At 40.1% G+C, this 20,532-nt stretch overlaps 1 protein-coding gene across 1 annotated transcript in view; it reads left to right on the top strand.

Moving 5' to 3' along the window:
- The first annotated feature begins 14,711 nt into the window (after nt 1–14,711).
- Nucleotides 14,712–20,532, top strand: part of MEOX2 (mesenchyme homeobox 2) — a 54,174-nt gene continuing 48,353 nt past the window's right edge. The window contains exon 1 of the mRNA XM_065629657.1: nt 14,712–15,524. Coding sequence (XP_065485729.1) covers nt 15,014–15,524 — 511 coding nt within the window. The 5' untranslated portion in view covers nt 14,712–15,013. The remainder of the gene's footprint in view (nt 15,525–20,532) is intronic.

The raw sequence follows: 20,532 nt of genomic DNA, 5'->3' as shown, positions 1-20,532 counted from the left end.
AAAACAGGCTCCACCTGGTTCCGATTAACTTTGCACTAGTTGGATCTGCCCAGTGGTGGCATAAGAAAATACGGAGCAGAGAAACCTGCAATTGAAGCCATAGATTCATGGCCTATGAAACTAAACGGCTATTACGGTCATCTATTCTGTCTGCCCTTCTGTGTAAGGGGCACCAGAACTTTTCTGAATTACTCTTTTGTGTGTGTGTGTGCGATTTTAATGGAGAAAAGCATTAGATTTTGATTTAAACCTTCCAGCGTGTTCCTCCAACTACATCTTCTTACCACTGGCTTCTCTTATACCTTTGTCACTGGATTGAAAACTCTAGTGTTATCAAATTTCTCTTTCTCACATAGTTATTTACAAGCTGTGATCAAGTAGCCTTTTAAAAGTCTCTCTGATAACCTAAATAGATTGAGCTTCTTGAGACTTTCGTTACAAGGAATGTTTTCCAGTCTTTTCATCATTCTCATTGCTTTCCTCTGAACGTTTTCCAATTTTTCAACAATCATCTCTCTTGAATTCTGGACACCGTATTTCCAGAACTAGTTGCACCTGTGCCAAGGACAGAAGTAACACAACCATATTGTATATTACTCTGGTGATGTGCCCACGGGCTGTATCAGATCCGTGTCTACCCTCTTGTACTTTAAGCTCTTCCCAGCTGATTATCTGCTCTACAGGATTTTTCAGACTAACTTCAGTCTGCAGGAAGGGTCCCTACCTGGTAGCAGTGACATACAGTCTTTGTTATTAAGCAGGGTCTTAATGTTTGTCTGGACCAAAATTTACAGTTTAATTGTGGCCAGTTTCCTGGGCAATCTGGGCTCCACAGTGACTTGACTAGAGATTTTTCACTAATCTTCCAATAATTTCAGATGCAAGCTTTCTAAATATGTTTTCTTATCATTAAAAAAAGAGTGACAGGTGGAAAAAAAATACCGCAGGGCCATGCATTTGTGGGTCACCAGTAAAATAAACACCACAGTTATTTCTCCCCACTTACTACATGCTTGAGACTAAGATTCAACTCTATTTAATAGGTACAATATCGATTTTAATGAATTTTTCTTCATAAAAATATTATGATTAACAACTAAAAGACTTTCCAATATTTCTCTGCACATTTAATACTACTAAAATTACCTTTATCCTACCAACTCTATACTCTTATGAAACAATATCTAGTGAGCTTTGGCAAGATAACTTTCCATAAACTTCTGTTCTCACTGCTTTGATTAAAATGAAATAATATTCCTAGAAGCCATTCCTTATTTTGCTTGAGATCAACATGAGGTTGAAATGCCTATAGACATTTAGGTCATCGCATTTCTTCTTTTTAACTATTGACAAAAGTTTCGCATAGTTCTCTTGAACCTCCGTAGTTCTCCAAGATGTAAAAAAATCCTCTCTAACCTTGCAGACAGATTCTCTGCCAAATGTATTAAAATACCTCCATGCAAATTATTCAGGTCTACTGATTTTAAAAATGTCTGATTTTATTAGCTGCTATTTAACGTTCTCCTGTGCTACTACTGAAATAGAGCTTCAACATAATCATTTCCTATGAATACATCAGTTGACTTTTTCCCAAAATACAGAATAAAAGTGTTTTAGAATGCCTTTAAAAAAAAAAAAAATTCCAAAAAATCCTAGTAATTTCTGTTTAATAATGGAGCAAGGCAATTGTCAGGATTTTCATTCATAATACAATTTCAAAATGTCTTCATGTGGTTCTTATCTCTGTTTTCTCTTTGTGACCCTTGACTTTCTTTATCAATGCTCTATAATTCCCAGCTTTCAATTTACACGAATTGCTACATTTTCCCCTGCTCCTTTTTTTTTTTCCTTTTAGTAGCCGCCTTCATGTACAAAGTAATTTTATTATTTTCAAGAAAAGCGTAGAGATTTTTCCTTGATTGTGACTTTTTTGGGGTGTCATTTAAAGTACATTTTAGCAGATTGAAGTTGTCAATCAATTTTTCCTTCAATAGTTTCTCCAAATAACTGGTTCACACTCACTGTCAACTTTGTAAAATCTGACTGTGTTATACCACCAAATAGAAATATTGGATTTAAATTCATTTGCCTATAACAAATATAATCAAGTTGTAACTATGTGCATGTAAGCAATTAATTTTTAATTCTCTGGTTCATCTGTCACAATGAAGCCTAGTAGAGAATTTCTCAGTGTTGGATGAAGTTAGGGAGTCATTTTTGATTTGTTTAATGTAGCTGATGTTTTATTATGGACACTCTGAGGTTTCCAGCTCATGTTAATATTATTCCATACCCCTTAAGCACTTTTTCCATGTTAAGATATTTTGTGACCTGTGTGCAAGAAATACAGACTTTTGAAGTTATTATTTAACTGTGACAGCAATAAGAATCTTTCAAAGGAGGCATAAAAAGTGAGATATAAATGTCAGTCTGATACAACTACAATTTGAATTATCGCTTCATCATAGAGTGTGGTTTTAAAAATATTGACATGGTTACTGAGAGATGTGAAAGATTTAAAATACAGAAGCCATTTAGGTTTTTTTTGGTAGGAGTAAAGTGTGACCCTGGATTCACAGAGTTCTCTTGTAGCATCTGTTTATTTACAGTATCATATGCCGATGGCTCGCCTCAGTGCTTTAGGCAGAAATACATAACAGTCTGAAAATGCAGCTACAATTATAATAAAATATAAAACTCTGGAAATAGGGCCTGAAATTCCAGCCTCTTTGAAGTCAGTACCACTCAAGCTGTTAGACTTCCAGCAGTTTTCTACACAAAATGCAGTTCCGTATTATAATGATTTAACTTGCCACTAGCATCATGGTAAAGTTCACTAACTGGACCATAACTCCCAATTACCTCACCCTGATTTAATTCCATTCTTTAAGAGGGTGAAACCTATTAAAAAATGGTATTAAATAAGAATTTTTAGGGGGAACACATCTCCTAATTCATTCTACATGATTCCCTGGAAATATTTTAAAGCAGAATACTGCATTTCTATTTGTGTTGCAAGCAAACTATTCTTAACGACAAACCTGAAATTAGTATCTGCTGTATACTTTTCCAATTTTAGGTGTAGTTGCCTTACAGTGATCTGGTTTTATTTCTTTTTCTTTTTATCTTTCCTATTTAAATTAAAAGCTCTCCTGTTCATTTCACAGCACCTGACGCAAAAGGGCAAAGATCTCCATAGGGATCCTGTTAAAATATCACTGATCACCATCTAAAATTAGTAAGTGAGATTATAAGTATTTTATCAGCAAGAACACAATGTATTACTTGTTTTTAGCGATTTTATGTCAGTACCTTATGAACGGGTAATACTGCCTTATGTGTATGACAGTTCGGAAAGGAAACACCAAACGCATTTGGAGAATACAATCAGTATTAAATGGATTAACAAAAGATTTGGCTTCAATACAATAAATCCAGAGAGATTCTGCAAGCACAGGAACTAGCTACATTTTCTACACAGATGTATCTCCTACTATTTAGTGTATATAAAACACATGAATTGAATTTGTTACTGGTATTCTGTACCATGAGGAGAATCAGGAAAAAAATACATGTAACCACGCACAAGCATAATGCTAAATATGAGAAAATAGCGTATTGTGCCAATCAGACAAGTACCCACAGCAAAATGGTCATTAGGGGACATTCACATGAGCAGGAACACTTGTTTGATTTGGGAGAGTCCAAGGTTGACCGGTCCCAGTGACTAACACACCCTATCACCAGTACAGAATAGTCCTTGAGGCTACGTATCTGGGAAACTGGACTTTCTCTGCTTATGCTCTTTCTGATCAGACTTGTCTTTTTCTTGCAGCTTTTGCCAGCAATCAGATTCACTGGAAACATAAAAGAGAAAATGATTGCTGGGGTTGTGCTGAACAAGCGGAGTGTTATCTTTCTTCTTGCTCTGTTTGCCCATGTGCACAATGAAAGGAAGCTGGCGGAGGTCCTGGTCCAGGAAAGGAATTAGGGGCTTTTTCATCAGACAATAAGTTGAGCAAATTGCAGACCACAAACTACTTCTCTTCAGAGTACCGCTGAAGGACTCGTGGCTGAACTCGCTGCCTTAGAGGTACCAGGAGGAAGTACAGGGAGCTCATAAAGATGAGTTGCCAGAAAATGAGGGATGCTTGTGCAACGTCTGCTATCGAGCAGTGGGCAAAGCAGAACACAGGAAAAAAATCCAAAATTCTAGAGCCATGATATCCTGCTCATTCTAACTAGTTTCAAAAGGTGCCATAATTCATCATACTTATAATTCCAAAGCCTTTGTTCTTCATATAATAATTTTCCAAAGGAAAGCATATATTTTAAAAGATTATGAAAATAGACACAGATTATCAAACATATGTAATGAAGCCAGTAACTAAGGAAAGGACTATTTGTTTAATAGTCTTTCCATTAGATATAAATAAATGAAATGGAATTTTAAAGGCAAAGAGTTAAAAAAAAAAAAAAAAAAAGCCTTCCACAACCAGTGAAATAAAATCTTTCTGCCCTCAGTCATCTTTGTTATCACAAAATCCTTCTGCAAATTCTAATTGAAGGGGTTCAGGGGAGAGTTTTTAATATTATATCCTGTAAAATTAAAGATTGTAAACCAGAACACTGAAATGGTGACTGAACCCATTTGAGCTTTTGAGCTGGTCTTTGGTACCTTGGAAGGAGTCCAGAATTTTGCAAAGTCTCTGTTTTCAATCCAAAATAATCTGGAAATAACAGCTGTAACAGGAACGATATTAATGTATACCTGTAATAAGGACATAAACTGGTGGAAATATGTCAGCTCAGTCTCTTCTACTAGCGACACGAACTTTACCTTAACATGATCATCTCACACAAATTCTTTCAAATGCCAAATGGTTTGAGGGTCATTTAAATGATTTGATTTTTTCCTTTATAAATTCATGCACACAGAGAAGAACAGAAAAAGATTGAGCAGAAATCTAATCCACAAAAACTCTTTATAGGTAATTGTTCCCCTAATAATTGCTCAGTCTATAAACACTTAAATAAGATATCTGGAGAAAATTGTTTGGAATTCTTATAGACTCAGTACCTCTGAAGATGCTGCAAAGCTAGTCTACTAACACTGGTTAACTGGTTCTATGAGGAACTGGGGAATCATGAGCCCTGATCAACTTTCTGGAGTGAGAGTTTTTCTTCTTTTCTCTACCCCTAGCTTGAAGATCAAATTTTCCATGCAAATTGGCATGGTGTGGGAGATTTTCCCTCTGCTATTCCATATCCCTGATATACTCTGCGTGGGGAGCTGCCACTAATGCCAGAGGGATGGTTGGCTCGCTGTGCTCTCCTGGTAGCTACTTCAGAAATGCTGTTAGATGAAATAGCGAGGGACAGCAGCGTTTTAGTCGCGATCCATCAGGCAGATCTGAGAGGAGCCGTTTGCCCTGAGAGAGGATAGACTTTCGAGACATATGGTGCTATAATGGGGGGGTGGGGATTTTTCAATTCCAATCCACCCATTCCGGATGAGAGAGACTGAGCTAATACCCTCGTGTATGGTGCGTTGCATCTAGCTACGGAAGTAGCGTTAGGATGGAATTTATGGACTCCCTAAATTGTTTGCCAGGAAATGTTTACTAGCTATGCACAATAAATGACTGTGAAAGCATATTCCTGTGTTTAATATGATATGGTTATTTCCTGATATTTGGGTCATACTATTATGATACCAATAAAGGAAACTTTAAAAAAAAAAGAAAAAAAGAAAACAAAAAAAGAAAACAAACAAGCAAAGTGTGTTCATATTTATGGGACTTCATTTGAGAAAGACTGATTGACTACAAATTGTACAGGGTAAACTTACTGCATGTGCCCCTGGATGCGTGCCATGCCTGCCATATTAGAAATTAAGTATATGACTTATTTTATAGAGCAAAATATTCTCATCCTCATCTCAAGGTACATTTTTTAAAAAGCCTCATTACCACAGCTGCAGGGGATCATACACAATGAAATTACTGTACGTGTAAAAGGGAAGGCTACCTACCTACTTTCCAAAATGGGTACGCAGCTTTACAACTGAGAAGTGAAACACGGCGGTTTTGGATCGCAGGCTAAAATCTCAGAATTTTGCTCTGGGATGTGACCTTTTCTTCCGTACAGCTCACTGTTGTACCAGAGACTACTGTACAGTTTTATAGGGTGTGTTAGATTAGATACATTCCCAAACATTTTCCTCAGCTAGAAAGCAAAGTCAGAACTTTGTCTGGTAGTCTGTGCAAAGAGCTTTTTCTGCTCCTTAATTTGCTTTAATGCGAGGCTTTCTATTTTTGTATAATGCATCTAGGAACTCTCCCTACTATTAAAAGAAAACAGGCACTAATCTAATTTGTTTTAATCATACATTAAGGGTTTGAGCCTAGAGGTATGCTCTTATTTTTGCATGGTTGAACACCCTCTTTACGGTAAACATGTGTGTATTTATACGACCAGTATGCTGTTCATGATAGGATTTTCAAAGTTTAGTAACCAAATCTTTGTAGTAATGCAGTTTCTCAGTTCCTACTTGCATTTTCTACAAATAAGAATAACTAAATAGATAGGCATATTTTCTCCCTTGCTTACTATGAATATAAAGGAGGAGATTAAATGATTAAAATGAACGAAAGAAAATTTTAAATTAGACATCGCAGCTATAGCAGATCATTTAACGATTTTAGTGCAATAAAAATTTGAAAATACCTTAATAAAACATTTTATCCACCAGATCTTTTTCATATATGTTTGTTTCAAAAAGCAATTTTCAGTGGCGTTTGCTTTTTTTTTTTAACCACAAGGAACAGCATTTATGTTTAGCTGCACTTTTTTTAATCGTTATTACAGTCTTACAATGAAGCTGATCCTGCGAGGTCGATGGGGAAAAGAAAAGACTCAGCACTTCTCAAGGTCAAGTCTGAAGACAGTTTGTGTTTTAAAGCATTTAAAGGATGAATCGCTTCTCTAAAATGTTTTCAGAGTCTCCACAGTAGTAAAAGTATATGAAGAATACATTATTCCATAATACTACTAGAGCTAAAAAGTAGTAATAATAAAGAGGCACTACAAATATCTTGGCGACAGTGAAACTTGTTTCTACAAATGGGAATATATATGTTTGGATGCACTATGAACGCATGATTCATACCATGGGATATTAGTTTTCATTCAGACTTGATCGTTTCAAATGAAAGAACTTTAGATAAGATTTTTTTTGTTATATGCATTTATATTGTAAATATCTATCTCAGCTTAATCCGACTGTCTACAGCTAATGAGATGAAAAGTCCAAAATGCTTCCAAGGCAGTTTACCTGGACAGTGTCTGTTTTATTAATTTTAATCAGAGTTGCATTGGATATCACGAAGGAAAAGGCATGGCTTTCAGCATAACTTAGCCAAGAAGCTGACATGTCTCGTGCCTTTCTCTTCCATTAGAGACATGCTATGCCTCCAGATGCTGCAGTCTGGATTTAGGGGCATATACTGCTCTTGCACAAATAAGAGTTGCATATGTTACGAGTTAATTCCATTTTGTTGTGTTCTCTTGCACATGGCGCTTTGAAACAGTAAAATGGAAAATATTTTTAGTTTACCATCTTGCATTGAAATATACTTGGATTACTGAATAAAATCTAAATCCTGAAGTGATGCATTCTACAGCTCGAATGCACAAATCTGTAGAGTTCATGGACGAAATGCCCATGAGGGTATTGCACAAATCCAGACAGTGTCCTCAAGTGCTGTATTTTGCATTTGTGTCTCAGTCAGCTAAAAAGCATGCCAAAAATGATACCTTTTCTTTGCTGTACAGCTGAGCTTCACCAAGCCCACGGTGCACGGCACCTTCTGTTTGGAAAAGAAGGGATAGAAATAAATGGGCTTCACACTTTTATTTTGGACATCTAATTTAAATGAAATATGTGAAATAGGCATCAATGAAGAGAGCAAGGTGGCTCCTGAGAGTGATCCAGTGTGCCAAAGTCCAATACGTATAGTTACATGGTGTGAAAGCGCCTCAAAGACGGTCCCTTACTGGAACATCTTATTGAACCCACCCTGAGACCTGTTTGTATTACATCAAACGACATGCAAGTGTGATGCATAATGATGCATAACAAATACAAATATCTTGGAAGGGTTAATTTCAAGAAATAATATAGTATATTCACAGTTCATCAATAAACCTACATTCTGTGTCAGCGAAATAAAAGCAAAAAATGACCTTATGCAAATAAACGTGGTTTTGGAAGATGTCAGTCTCCTTAAGGTATGCCACTTGGATCTTTCTTTGAGATCGTTAAGAACTTGCTTTTTTTTTTTAAAAAAAAAAAAAACATCAGTAGTGTCACTGATGCCAAAAAACTTTAAATCGTTTCCTGAATCAGAATATTTGAAAGGGATACCTTTCGGTGATGTCTCTGCAAATTAAGGTTTTCTTGGCATGTATTTTTTAGGGAAATCTAGCTTGCTTCCCACCTCCTCATTCTTTCACAAGCCATAATGTCTGCATCTTAAAAAAACAGTTTACTCTAAAATTATCATTTCAAACAATTGTTACTTAGGATTTGATTTCTCCTATCTAGTATCTGTTGCTAGTTTACTTGACATTAGGCTTTGAGGAGTATGATGCAAATACACACCAAAAAAGTACGTGCAATTTTTAGCTCTTTGTTTCCTACAGCTATTATTAATTAAAGTTCTAATACTGCAAATACTTCTAGCCAGGCAAATCCCCATGAATGCAAACAGGACTCTCTAAAAACACAGGAGTACTCCCATGTGAAACTAGTGAAACAAATAGAGCCTGAGCTCTTCAGGGTAGTGAATCTCTTTCTGTTCCGAATACTAGCTAGTTAGGGGGTTCTGCTCCAAGTCTAGAGCTCATCACACTATAAATCATAAGCAAACACACCTGCAAAGTAATTGACATAATCCCAGCAGCTATTAAAACCCAGAGATTTTGTAGTTATTTATTATTCGTGCATAGATATATGCATATCTGTCTTTTTCTCATTCCAGAGCAGAAAAAATTAAAAAGGAGAAGGAATATACACTGTAAGTAGTATTTTACTCATTAATGTGTAAAAGAGGTGATGTAAATTATTGACTTATCACTGTTGTAACGTCTCCTGATGGAGGCAGAATTGTGAAATGTGCCCCCTGCTGCTGGTCCTGCAAAGGGCCTGGAAATGCCAGTCAGGAGACAATAAATATTTCAGGTAAAGGTGTGGGGTTTTTTGGTTTGGTTTTGGTTTTGGTTTTTGGGTTTTTTTTGTTTGTTTGGTTTGGTTTAGTTGTTTGTTTGTTTGGTTTGGTTTGGTTTGGTTTTTTGGGGTTTTTGTGTGTGCGTGAGGTTTCTTTTTTCCCTAGTTTGGTTTTTGTAGTGTAGGCATGCTGTGTATTTGCCCAGTAAATGGGTAAAACTCTTACCATAAAGCATTTGATACAAAAAGATTTGAATAATCTGTATTTTTTCTTCTGGACGATTAAAACTTCAAGTATAATCAGGAAATATTAACTGTGCAGCACAGTAAGAAGTAAATATTGTTACAAATACAGAGTGCTGAAAATACACATCACCTTTCCCCTGTGTACAACTGTGTCTGTATTTTTGATGGAGGTCTGGTAAAATGTCTTTCAAACACATATACTGTTCAAAATCCACAATGCAAATTGTATCAAGTAATAAAATGAATAATATGTAAAAATACAAGCCTTTTTTATTCTCTATGATTAGTAATTTTAATACAAGAATGGACAGAGTGTAGTGTCTGACTGTCAAGATCTGGAGAAAACAAAATGAAAAGCATATTTTTCTGGCATCATTGACTTGCCTGCACATGCACTTTGAATACATCTCTAAAAACAAATGAAAGATACATGTTATTAAAGTATCCTTCAAGGATTGTGATAACTGTTTTTTAGTTCAGCATTCTTAAGTGAAGATAATGCTAGAAAGAATGAAACAATTGTTAAACTGCAATTGAACGTGCAGATTGGGAAACAAATAGTATTGTGCAAGATGGTTCAGTCTGCAAATAAATTATCTACTTAAAAAAAAAAAGAAGAAGAAGAAAGACACACACCAAAGTTTGATGAGAACTTGTTCTGGAGCTTTTGAGTGTCTAATGTGGAATGCAGATTTCCCATAGCTTAAACTCTAAAAGCATTCCTTAAACATCATAGTTCAGGTTTGAAGCCTCAAGTACATTAACCATTTTAATATTTCATCAGTTTATTTAAATTAAATAGGAAGTGTAAGATATTTTACCGGTTAGAGTGGGCTGGCAATTCAAATAACTTGTAATGATGTAATGCAAACTTGGAAATCTTTTTCACTGGGGGCCTCATAGTTCAGCACAACTTTTGTGTAATACACTAAATTGCTGGCATAACTCTAAAATTTGTCATACTTAGAGATCATGAAAATTAGAACAGAATCCATATGTATATGGGAGAAGTAGCTGAAAATATGGATTCAGGCTTGAAATTTTTATAGATATGTTGTAGTCTTTAAAGAAAAAATTGCATCTGATAAGTGTTAAACCATGGAACATATAAACGTTAAAAAGAGGTAAATGGAAATATACCACAGAAATGCAATGTTAAAGTTATGTGATACGCATTGTGATAGTGTAATTCCTCACCAAAAAATGTTTTTATGGTGAAGTAAAGTGAAGATACTGGTTTACCGTACGTTTATCAATGGTGAATGTTATTATCGCCATTCTTAACTAGTCAGGGATTCAGTATTTCTTACAAGTTAGTCAACAAATTATTCCTTTTCTGGGCAAAGGTTTTCAGCTAAGGCATTCAAGCATCTCTGAAATTATGCATAATCCCCAGGCTTTATTATTGCTTATATCTGTAGGTTTCCATTGCAGCACAGGTATCAAGAGAAATGAATTATATTGCTTCTGTGGGAGTTAAACAGGGAAAATTTAGGGAAAAAAAGAAAAGACTGAAAATAAACATACATCTGTTGTGAATCTGAATTGACTCTAAGGTTAAATAATGATGCCTGCCTTCACCAAATTGCCATGGAAAAGTATGAACTGATCATAATTACAGTACAATAAAACCTCGTCTTCTTGCTTTGGTAGGCTCTTGAGTACAATAAAATCTTTGGCTAAAATAAACTGAATTCATATTTGTAAGCTTTCTCTTGGACAGTAAGGAGAATATTCTTAAATGGCATGAATTGCCATCTTTTTGCTGACTTCAACAAAGTTATGACAATTTATACCACTCAAATGGTGGTCCCCAAGCATGACTATCTGTCTGATTTTACTGTAATACGCATACTGCAAATATGTGAACTGCATACTAGAAAGAACTGTTCAAGAATCCTACTTACATTCTGATAAATAGTCAGGAAGATGGTGCTTTCAGCCTCCAACGGAAAAAACTGAGCAAGACTACAAAAGTCCTGAAGAGGAGGAATTGTACACTGGTGCATTCGGATCAATTTTATATGAGCTCTTTTGCCATAAAACGTAAGCTTAAAAAAGCCCCAAAGACAAAAAAACCCCCAACAAACCAAAAAACCACCACCAAAACTGAAAAACGCAAAGCGAATGCACATACTAGCCCATACATTAAAATATAAATGATGTTCCAAACTGTGTTGGCTCCAGATGTTTTTATGAGTTAAACGTTTTACTGTTTTCATATATTTAAAACATTCTATTTTTTTCACTTGACGTTATAAGCTTTGGGCAAACTTGCTGGCATTGATTTAAGTTATGCTTTTGTACCACATGTAGGTCAAACGCACATTCTGAAAAGATACACTATGAACAAGAATTCAATCATTAATATTGAGAGGTAGTAACTGCTTACACTTTCTTCAGCAATTATTTTGCTGAGAAGCTTTGCACTGAAGCCTTCTTTGACTGAAAAATCATACTTTTTTACAAAGGATGGTATCGTATAGCCATAGTCATTTGATAACTACACACAGAAACTCTTTGAATAATTTCAGTAAGCGTTTGAAGCTGGTTTTTTGCTTCAACATAAGATGCTTTTATTTGCATTCTCCTTATATAGTTTAAAATGAAAGCATAATGCTCTATAGAGATTTGTATTTCTGGCTCTTGCGTGCTTAAGACCTCTTATTAAAGAAGTAATAAGAACATTTGATGTAGGACTTGAGTACTTATTAGGTGACTCAGGAGCCCAAGGAAGCACAATCCCGAATATTCAGATTTGATTATGAAGCTCATGGCAAACACTTTGCCGTGCCATTACAACTTTGCTATTGTGTTCTTTTTTCTTTTTTTTCCTTCTTCTTCACCTTTTGGAGCTTCTCCTACCTCTCCCTAAAAAAAGTGCTATTTGGCTCCGTCTCTTACTTCTCTTGGAAACTTAATCTTTCTCCCTCCCCCTCGCACCCTCTCACTTTCTTCATTGTGCTTCACTTATTTCACTTTTTTTTTTTTTTAGTCCTGTGCGAGAAATCCTGTGCGGCCATCCCCTAGAATTTAAGAAGGAAAAAAAAAAAAAAAAAGCACTTTTACAACGGCTTTGGTTTGGGACTGCCTCGGCCCCTTCGTAGCTGTGGCGGTGTCAGAGCTCCAGCGGCGGCCGCCCTTGCCAGACGGGTCCTTGCCATTCCTGCCCCCGCCCGGCCCCGGCCCTGCCACCCCGACGGTGTCCCGGCCCCGCGGCCGCGGCGGGCGGAGTGACAGCGGCAGGTTGGAGATGCGCGGAGGGGAGCGGTGCGGGGCGCAGCGGCCGCCGGGGGAGCCGCCCCGCCGCTCCCAGCGCTCCCACCTGGGGCCGCCCGCACCCGGCCCCGCCGCCCGCCCCCGCAGCCCTCGGGCCGCCGCCGGCGGGGAGACGGGCCAGGGCCGGCGGGGACGCGACGCACAGCGCCGGTCACTCTGTGGCTTCGTGGCACTCGCTGTTTCTCGGGGACACCACCAGCCCTGTTGCTCGCAGCCCGGCGAGTTAGCAAAGCCAAGAGGGGTTCAGCCATTGAGTTTTCTTTGTACTCCTCTCTCTTAATATTAGAGCACATATTGAAACGATAAACACAAAGAAAAGCACAAAATATTTCATCAGTGTTGTAACTATATATTTCCTTTATTCTGAAGAAATATCAAGTTTTGAACAGTGCACAGAGGCAGCAACTTCTGCTTTGGACGCCACTCTTTTTTAAAGACCGCATTGTTACAGTTAAATCTAAAGACAATTTTTAAAAAGCATTAGATGTCAAAAAAGGGGGGGAAATCTTACCGTCGAAAGACTGCTGCAGGTTCCAGCTCAGTCTGAAACTGCAGGGAAAAGTGGAGCAGCTGCTGAACAAAAGTTTTAGATTTTTTTTTTTAGAAAGTCTGCAAAACTAATTTCCCACAAAATAGGACTCAATTTCCGTTTAAGAAACTAGCTCTTGCAAATCTCATACAATTCCTGACTTTTTCCAATACCAATTGAAATTCATTTTATCTTTCGCACATGGACCCAAGAATTTAGACTTAAATCGCAGGAGCGGAATGGTGTTTTTTTTTTTTTTTAGATTTTGATTTGAGGGAGGAAGGTAGAGCGAGGAGGAAGGGCTAAGAAACAAAACGTTTCCGCAGTGGGCACCTCTTTGGTCAGTGGTCAATAAATGCGTTATCCTAATTTAAACCAGTTAACAGCCGCCTTCGTGGCTACTGTTAATTCCACGCATGTTAAAAAAAAAAAAAAAAAAAAAAAGCCAAGCCCAGACTCTCTAGATTGTCCGTCCAGAGCCACTAGAGACGGCAACGAAGAAAACGAAGATACGGGGAATAAAAATTATGCGAGTTCTTGTTTGGAAGGGGCAGAAGGCAGGAAGGGAAACTTGACTTTCTCCCACCAGATTTGATCGCCCGGCGAGCGCCGGTGCTTTCGTTGCAGAACCAGCCCCTGATGCTGGGGCACGGCGTGAGGTGCGTGCGGGCAGCCGGGGCAGCGCGGCGGCTCATCCGGGAGCCGGGGCGCTGGGTGCGGGCGGAGCGGGCGAACGCTCCGCACCCGCGGCCGCCCTGCGCTCCTGGGCGCGGGGGATGGCGGTGGCCGGCCCCGGCCCGCGCAGCCCCTCACGCCGCCACGGCCGCCTGCGCGTTGGGCCGCGCTGCGCCCTTCCACCTGGGCGCGCAGGTGAGGCGCTGCCGAGCGCCCGAGAGCCTCTGGGGGAAAAGGGCCCTGGTAGCCCCCGCACCCCTGCTTGACACCCCAGACTCAACCCCAGGATTTCGTTTCACGTCTTTATTGCTCTCCTTTGCCCGCGCTCCGGGGGGCGGTGGCACCCGGAGCGGCCCCGCCAGCCCCGACGGGGCGGTGATGGCCCTGCGGGGGCCGCGCGACTGCGGGGGCACCGCCGCCCCCCGCCCTCTGCCCCCCGCCGGTTCCCCCGAGGGGACGCGGGCGGCCTCGCCGGCCCCGGGGCAGCCCCAGCGGGTGCCGCGGTTGGGGGGCGTGCTCCCCGGGGCCCGCCCGGGGGCTGTGAGAGGCGGGCTGCGCCCCCGCGGAGCCGACCCCCCCGCCGCTACCGCGGGCGCCCGGGGCGCGGGCGCGCAGCGCTGCCGCCCGCTGACGGAGCGGCTCAGCGCGGGGACGGCGCTGGCGTTTTGGAGGGAGTTCGCATGTGGTCAGTGCTGTGTTGCTAAGCCAGCCCCCAGCTCACATTACACACTACTGTATTTATAACCTCTCGGAGCTGTTTCCCCCTTCAAGCAGTTCTCTGGGACCACCTTCTATTGGCTTCAACCTCTCCCACTTCTTGACATCTGAGCAGCTCTGAGAAAGGCTCATCTAGGTCCGAGTGTTTATGCAGCGGAGACTGGCCACTAGGGCTAAAGACCTGGATTATCTGAGCTCAGCTGCCTGCTGCAAAGTCTGTCGTTGCCTTTTTGGAAAAAAAAATCCCAACCCCGACCTGTTTACAGTGAAAGTTGACAAGGGTGGTGAAGTTGGATCCTTCCTAAACTCTCCTGCCTGGAACCTGAGACTTGCATGCCATGGATCACACACTCTTTGGCTGCCTGCGCAGCCCCCATGCCACTGCGCAGAGCTTGCACCCTTTCTCCCAGTCTTCTCTTGCCCTGCATGGAAGATCTGACCACATGTCCTACCCTGATCTGTCTTCTTCTTCTTCCTCTTGCATAATAGCGGGATACCCCAATGAGGAGGGCATGTTTGCCAGCCAGCATCATAGGGGGCACCACCACCATCACCATCACCACCACCACCACCACCAGCAACAGCAGCACCAAGCTTTGCAGACGAACTGGCACATTCCTCAGATGTCGTCTCCTCCCGCCGCGGCCAGGCACAGCCTCTGCCTTCAGCCCGACTCAGGAGGACCCCCGGAGCTGGGCAGCAGCCCCCCCGTCCTGTGTTCAAACTCTTCCAGCCTGGGCACTAACACCCCCACGGGGGCAGCGTGCGCGCCAGGGGAATATGGCAGGCAGGCTCTGTCCCCGGTGGAAACAGAGAAGAGGTCCGGCAAAAGGAAAAGCGACAGCTCAGGTAACGGCTCACGCTTGCTCTTGCGGGGCGGGACCCCCGGGCGGAGGGTGTTGGGGGGAGCTGCGCTGCCGGGTCCCGGCTCCCCCGCCGCGGCCGGGCTCGGCTGGGCTGCCCCGGCCCGGCTCCGGCTCCGGCCGCCGCGCTGCTCTCACCGCCCGCTGACAGCGGGCTGCCGGGTCGCTCCTTCCCTAAAAACGCGCTCCCGGGATCTCCATCATTAAAGCAAGCTTTATTAGAGCTACAGGGGGGAAATAAAAAGGAAAAATCCAGCACGTGATAGAGCATGAAATCAAGGTGCTGGTGGTGTGGGGGGGAGAGTTTCCTACCGTCAAGGAGGGAAAAGTTTGTAGTTTTGGTTGAGGATTTTAGCATCTGGTCCCGCGCCCCCTCCCCCCTTGCCCGATAGCCACCTCTGCTTCAAAATTCAGAATATAGCGCGCTCCTTCCCCTCCCGCCCCTTCGCCGCGGAGCTGACTGCGGTTCCGAGGCGATTGCACAACGCTTGGAAACGCTGCCTTGGAAGTGGGGATTCGAGAGAGGAGCTGATGCCTTGCTGCCCTGTAGGATCGGGGTGCGCCTACATCCAGTCCTCAGCGTGGAAGGGGCAAAATTTGGTGTCTGTAAAGCAAACAGGAGTTTTAGAAACCTGCTTCACTTCAGTTTGGTGGTGGTGAGGGTGGAGGGAAGGAAGGAGCTGTCTGACTTTTAAAATCACTGCAATTCTTACTTAAAGAAGAGCATAAGCACATGTAGACCCGCAGTCATTCCCGGATGGTGATTTGGCACCACTGAGTGTGCAAAAAAACTTGACATAATGTCTGCTTTTTAAAACGGCAAAGCCTGTCAGAGTCCCACTCTGACAAAAGCCACTTGGCAAAGGCAACGCAACTGATGGCACTTCCGTGAGAGCGCACATAAACCAGGGGGTCATCAGAAATATACTGAGACAGGCAGGAGGCACTTGGAAAAGAGAAGTCTCAACAGTTTGAAAACTCAAGAGCAGGCGTAGTGAATTGTTTGTTATCGAGGAAAAGAAAGTGAAAGCCTTTTCCAGCTACAAAGTTCACAACTGAAACTGTGACCTCTTTCGCTCGAAAAGTTGTGAGCTTGGTGATTAAAACATAACTCTCAAGGATACCATCATTTTCTTAATTGTCTGTTACATTAAGAAGGGTTTACAGTAATTCAGAATGGGTTTAATCTTCCATAGCTAGTATACAGGCTGAAAATTCTTCCATGATTAAAAGCCGTGTTTACTTGAAACACTGGTGGCAAAATCTGTTGTTGCATCTTGATTATATTTTATGAAGTAAAAGGAATTTTCTGTTTTCATGACGTGTATAAGCAGCACTAAAATTTGAGTCCCCATTACTACTGGGAAAATAACTGGATGCCTGTTGGTGTAAGGATTTGTTGCATTTATCAGTCTATTTAAAGCTGAAGGAAAAAAGGAAATCAGTCCCTTTCACTATCAGGGAAGTATCTGTATCGCTTTCTGTTTATTTCGTTTTGCAAAGCAAACCAACCAAAAAACGGTGGGGAATATCCCAAACCTTACCCGGCAGTGACCGGAGCCTTCCACTGGATTTAGTGGAAGAGGGTTTGAGCCTTTAGCCGTGGTTACGTTTATCTTGCGCTGTACTCCGAACCTCACTTTCTAAGGCTTTCTGAAGAACAAGGCAGGTAACTATTTCCTTCTCCCTTTTCCCAAGAAAAAAAATATATCATGTCCGTTCACACAGTTGTGAATCTCTCAAGACTGAATATAGGCATCTTTTAACAACAACTGGGTAGCTGCTGTATCTTTGGTTTTTCTTCTGGTTTTGGTTGTTCTTCAGTTTTGGACTGCACATTTAACCCCACCCCTTTATTAATCCTAAACACTGCTGCTAGGTATTTAATGCCCTTCTAATGTATGGCAGCAAGAACTATTTTTAAGTTGCTGCATTTCTGTGTTTGTCATCCATAATTGCCCCTCATTTGATTAAAAATAATCCCCTTTATTTCTCATTATTTTTTTGAAACAAATTACTGTACTTGAAAGAATTTCATCAATGCCTTTCCCACTTTTTGAAGACATATTCATCACACTTGGAACTACTTCAATAGACATTTGTGTAAAATCCTAATAGTAAATAACTAAGAAGTGAAGTGAGACTGTTTAAGTTTCAGTGCCAGCATTCTGAGACCATTATTAATGCTCTTGCTTATTTACAGATATATTTCCTCTTCTGAAGCATATCACTTATAGCCACAGAATGTTCAGCGTGTTCTTGAGCACTGAATCTGTTCCGCATTTCAGAGCTGAATTAACCTTAGGCTACCCCTTTCTTGCACTACTTTGCTTTCGTTTCTGAATGTTTAAGATCAAGAACATTAATTCATGAAGCTGAATTTATAAAGAAAGTAAAACATGAACATTCCTTGTATCGTTTATCTCCCAAACTAGTAATTGTTACAAAGCCATATAGATACTCTGAAAATTTAGCAGCAGAGATACCCCATTTTCCTTATTTGTTATGATGGCGGGAGTGTAATTTTTAAAAATTATAAACAAAAATCCAGAGGGCAAGCAAAATCTTGGACGATGGACTGTGAGTTTGTCCTTGTGCTTGCTTGTGGAATTCACATACTGCAGGGGAATGGGAGGATAGAAATATTTTGCGCTGTGCTCTGTTATACTTTTGTTGGCGATTGAGAAAGCAAGGTGAAATGTGTTTCGTGGTAGTTTTACATACACTGTTTTCTTTTATCCTAACCCAGGTTTTAAGCAGTTTGTGAAGTTTCCTTTGAAGATACTGAATAAGCTGCCACAGAATAGGGTGAAATTGTCAACTGTTCTTGTTGCAAAAGACTGGGAAATGCTGCTCGCTTAGTCGTTGGCCCCTGCATGCTACAGCTGCCAGTGTCTCCAGGTTTTGTAGTCGCTCCCTCATTATCTTCAGAACATTCCTTTCAACCTGCGTAGGCCCAGAATTGGGTCAGTGAACTAGCCTGCGAGCTGAGGAGTGATGCACACAAATCTTTAGATGTGAACGTTTTGCGGTGAATCATGGCATCTGCATCCTTGCCTTTGTAACTCAGCTCTGCGTATGTCAAGGATGTGGGAGGAAAAAGACGATACTAAATTTGAGGATAGGTTACAAATAAATGCGCTTATTTTAAAGTGCACTAATGGTCAGAATTATCTATGTGCTAATGAGGTGTGGATGAAAATCATGCTGAGTCTATAAAAAACATATTCTTGGAGCGCTTTGTTGCTTTGTGGTATGAGTTGTTCTATATGGAATATTTTGGATTTTTCTAATGCCTCCCCTTCTCATTAGTTGCCTGTGACTTTTGAGGCCATTTTATTTCTGGTCTTTATATAGTAGGTTTTGATTCTTAGACGATGCAGAACACATCAAATGCAAAATGACTACTGTGATTGTTCAGGTTGGCTTGCTTAAGTCCAAGTTTTCTTAAAACTTTAGTCAGGCAAAATGCATATTAATGCCTATACAGAAAGCATAATCTAGGCTTACTGAGAAACATAAAAAGAAAGTGAATCTGGTACCCTTTAGGAAGCCTAAAATGCTATGTCAAAAAAAAAAAATCAGTACTATGTTGAAAAGATTGGGGGGAGGCTGAGTACTGTTGCGGGAGTTCTTCTAAGCACAAAAACTATTCAAACATTTAATTGCGATAGATAAATATATGTTATAAGTAAATTTTATTCCAGTTAAAGTCTAACGTAATTAAACACATATTAAACACATGCCCCCAAGCATGAGAATTTTTTTTTTTTTTTTAAGTTTGACATGGAAAAATGTCTTTGTATGGTGTAGATTTCCTAGGAAAGGCTCGCAGGTAATAACAACTATTCTTATTTTTGGCTGTATTTACAATAGTGTCATATAGAAACACTGCTGCTAAACCTACAAAAACATTTCAGGAATCCAGTGTTTCAATAGGTGTCCTGCTGTTTTTTGTTCATTGACAAATCACATGAAAAGAAAACAATACTCTTTTTTTCCAGTGTTTTAACATTTTTTGTAACCTACCTATTCTCAACATGCAAGCAGTAAAAATTTACGTCTCCAGGGAATTTATTTTAAGCACATCTAAATATCATAAATCACATGTACTTGTTTGAAATGGTTTCTAAAAAGCAGGTCATTTTGATAAATGATTATAAATACTGTGAAATCATGGGTTTTGAGGACTTCTGATTGGTTTCTGAAACACATCAGTAAGAAAAATGAGCTGCACACTTGTAAAAAAGAACTGTGTAACTGATTCATCAATATGTCTGTGCTTTTCAGCATGGTTGTAAACGGAAGCAAGAAAAAATACATAATAAAGCATAGTTTTTCTGGAAAGAGTTAATTTGTTTGGCATTCAGTGTTAAAGCATCACTTAACATTAAAAAAAACCCCACTGCAAACAAAAGAAAAACCTCTGTAGATTTCAGAAAAGAAACAAGTTCAAAATCCTATGAATAGTAGTAACAGTTTTCTCCTAAAACTTCTAATGCTGATTGCTTAGCAAACATTGGGCTACAAAGTGGGCTACTTGCTGGATTGTGTAATAGATGAAAATTTGCTATGCATTCACTTTTGCTTTCAGGAACTTTTCTAGGACTGCAAGGTTTTTCAACACAATTTTACTGATAAATTATTGGAATTCTTTGCCTATAGCCAAAGAGCAATTTTGTGTGGACAAAAATAAGTATAGCTTCTAATTATCTATTTCTGTCTGTTGATATATATAATTCAGTAGGTTTTAAACTTCTTTCCCCGCAACGTGCACTTTTAGAAATGTCGGGGTCTCGATCCAGACTTTTGCTGGAGCACAAATGGTTTTGTGAGAAGGTCTATTGACTCTAGTGGAAGTACTGAAGTGCTCAAGGTTTTGTAAGCCGTTGGAGCTGAATTTTGTTACTCTGTTTTAAATCTTTGGCAAAGAAATGTAATTGCATGTTATTCTTTTATTATTTGGTATTAAGCATTATCAAGGATCCCAATCT

The sequence above is a fragment of the Caloenas nicobarica genome, chromosome 2 (genome assembly GCF_036013445.1).
Source record: "Caloenas nicobarica isolate bCalNic1 chromosome 2, bCalNic1.hap1, whole genome shotgun sequence".
In the NCBI taxonomy this organism is placed as follows: domain Eukaryota; kingdom Metazoa; phylum Chordata; class Aves; order Columbiformes; family Columbidae; genus Caloenas; species Caloenas nicobarica.
The sequence above is the reverse complement of the archived record's forward strand: the minus strand, read 5'-3'. Positions and strand labels throughout refer to the sequence as shown.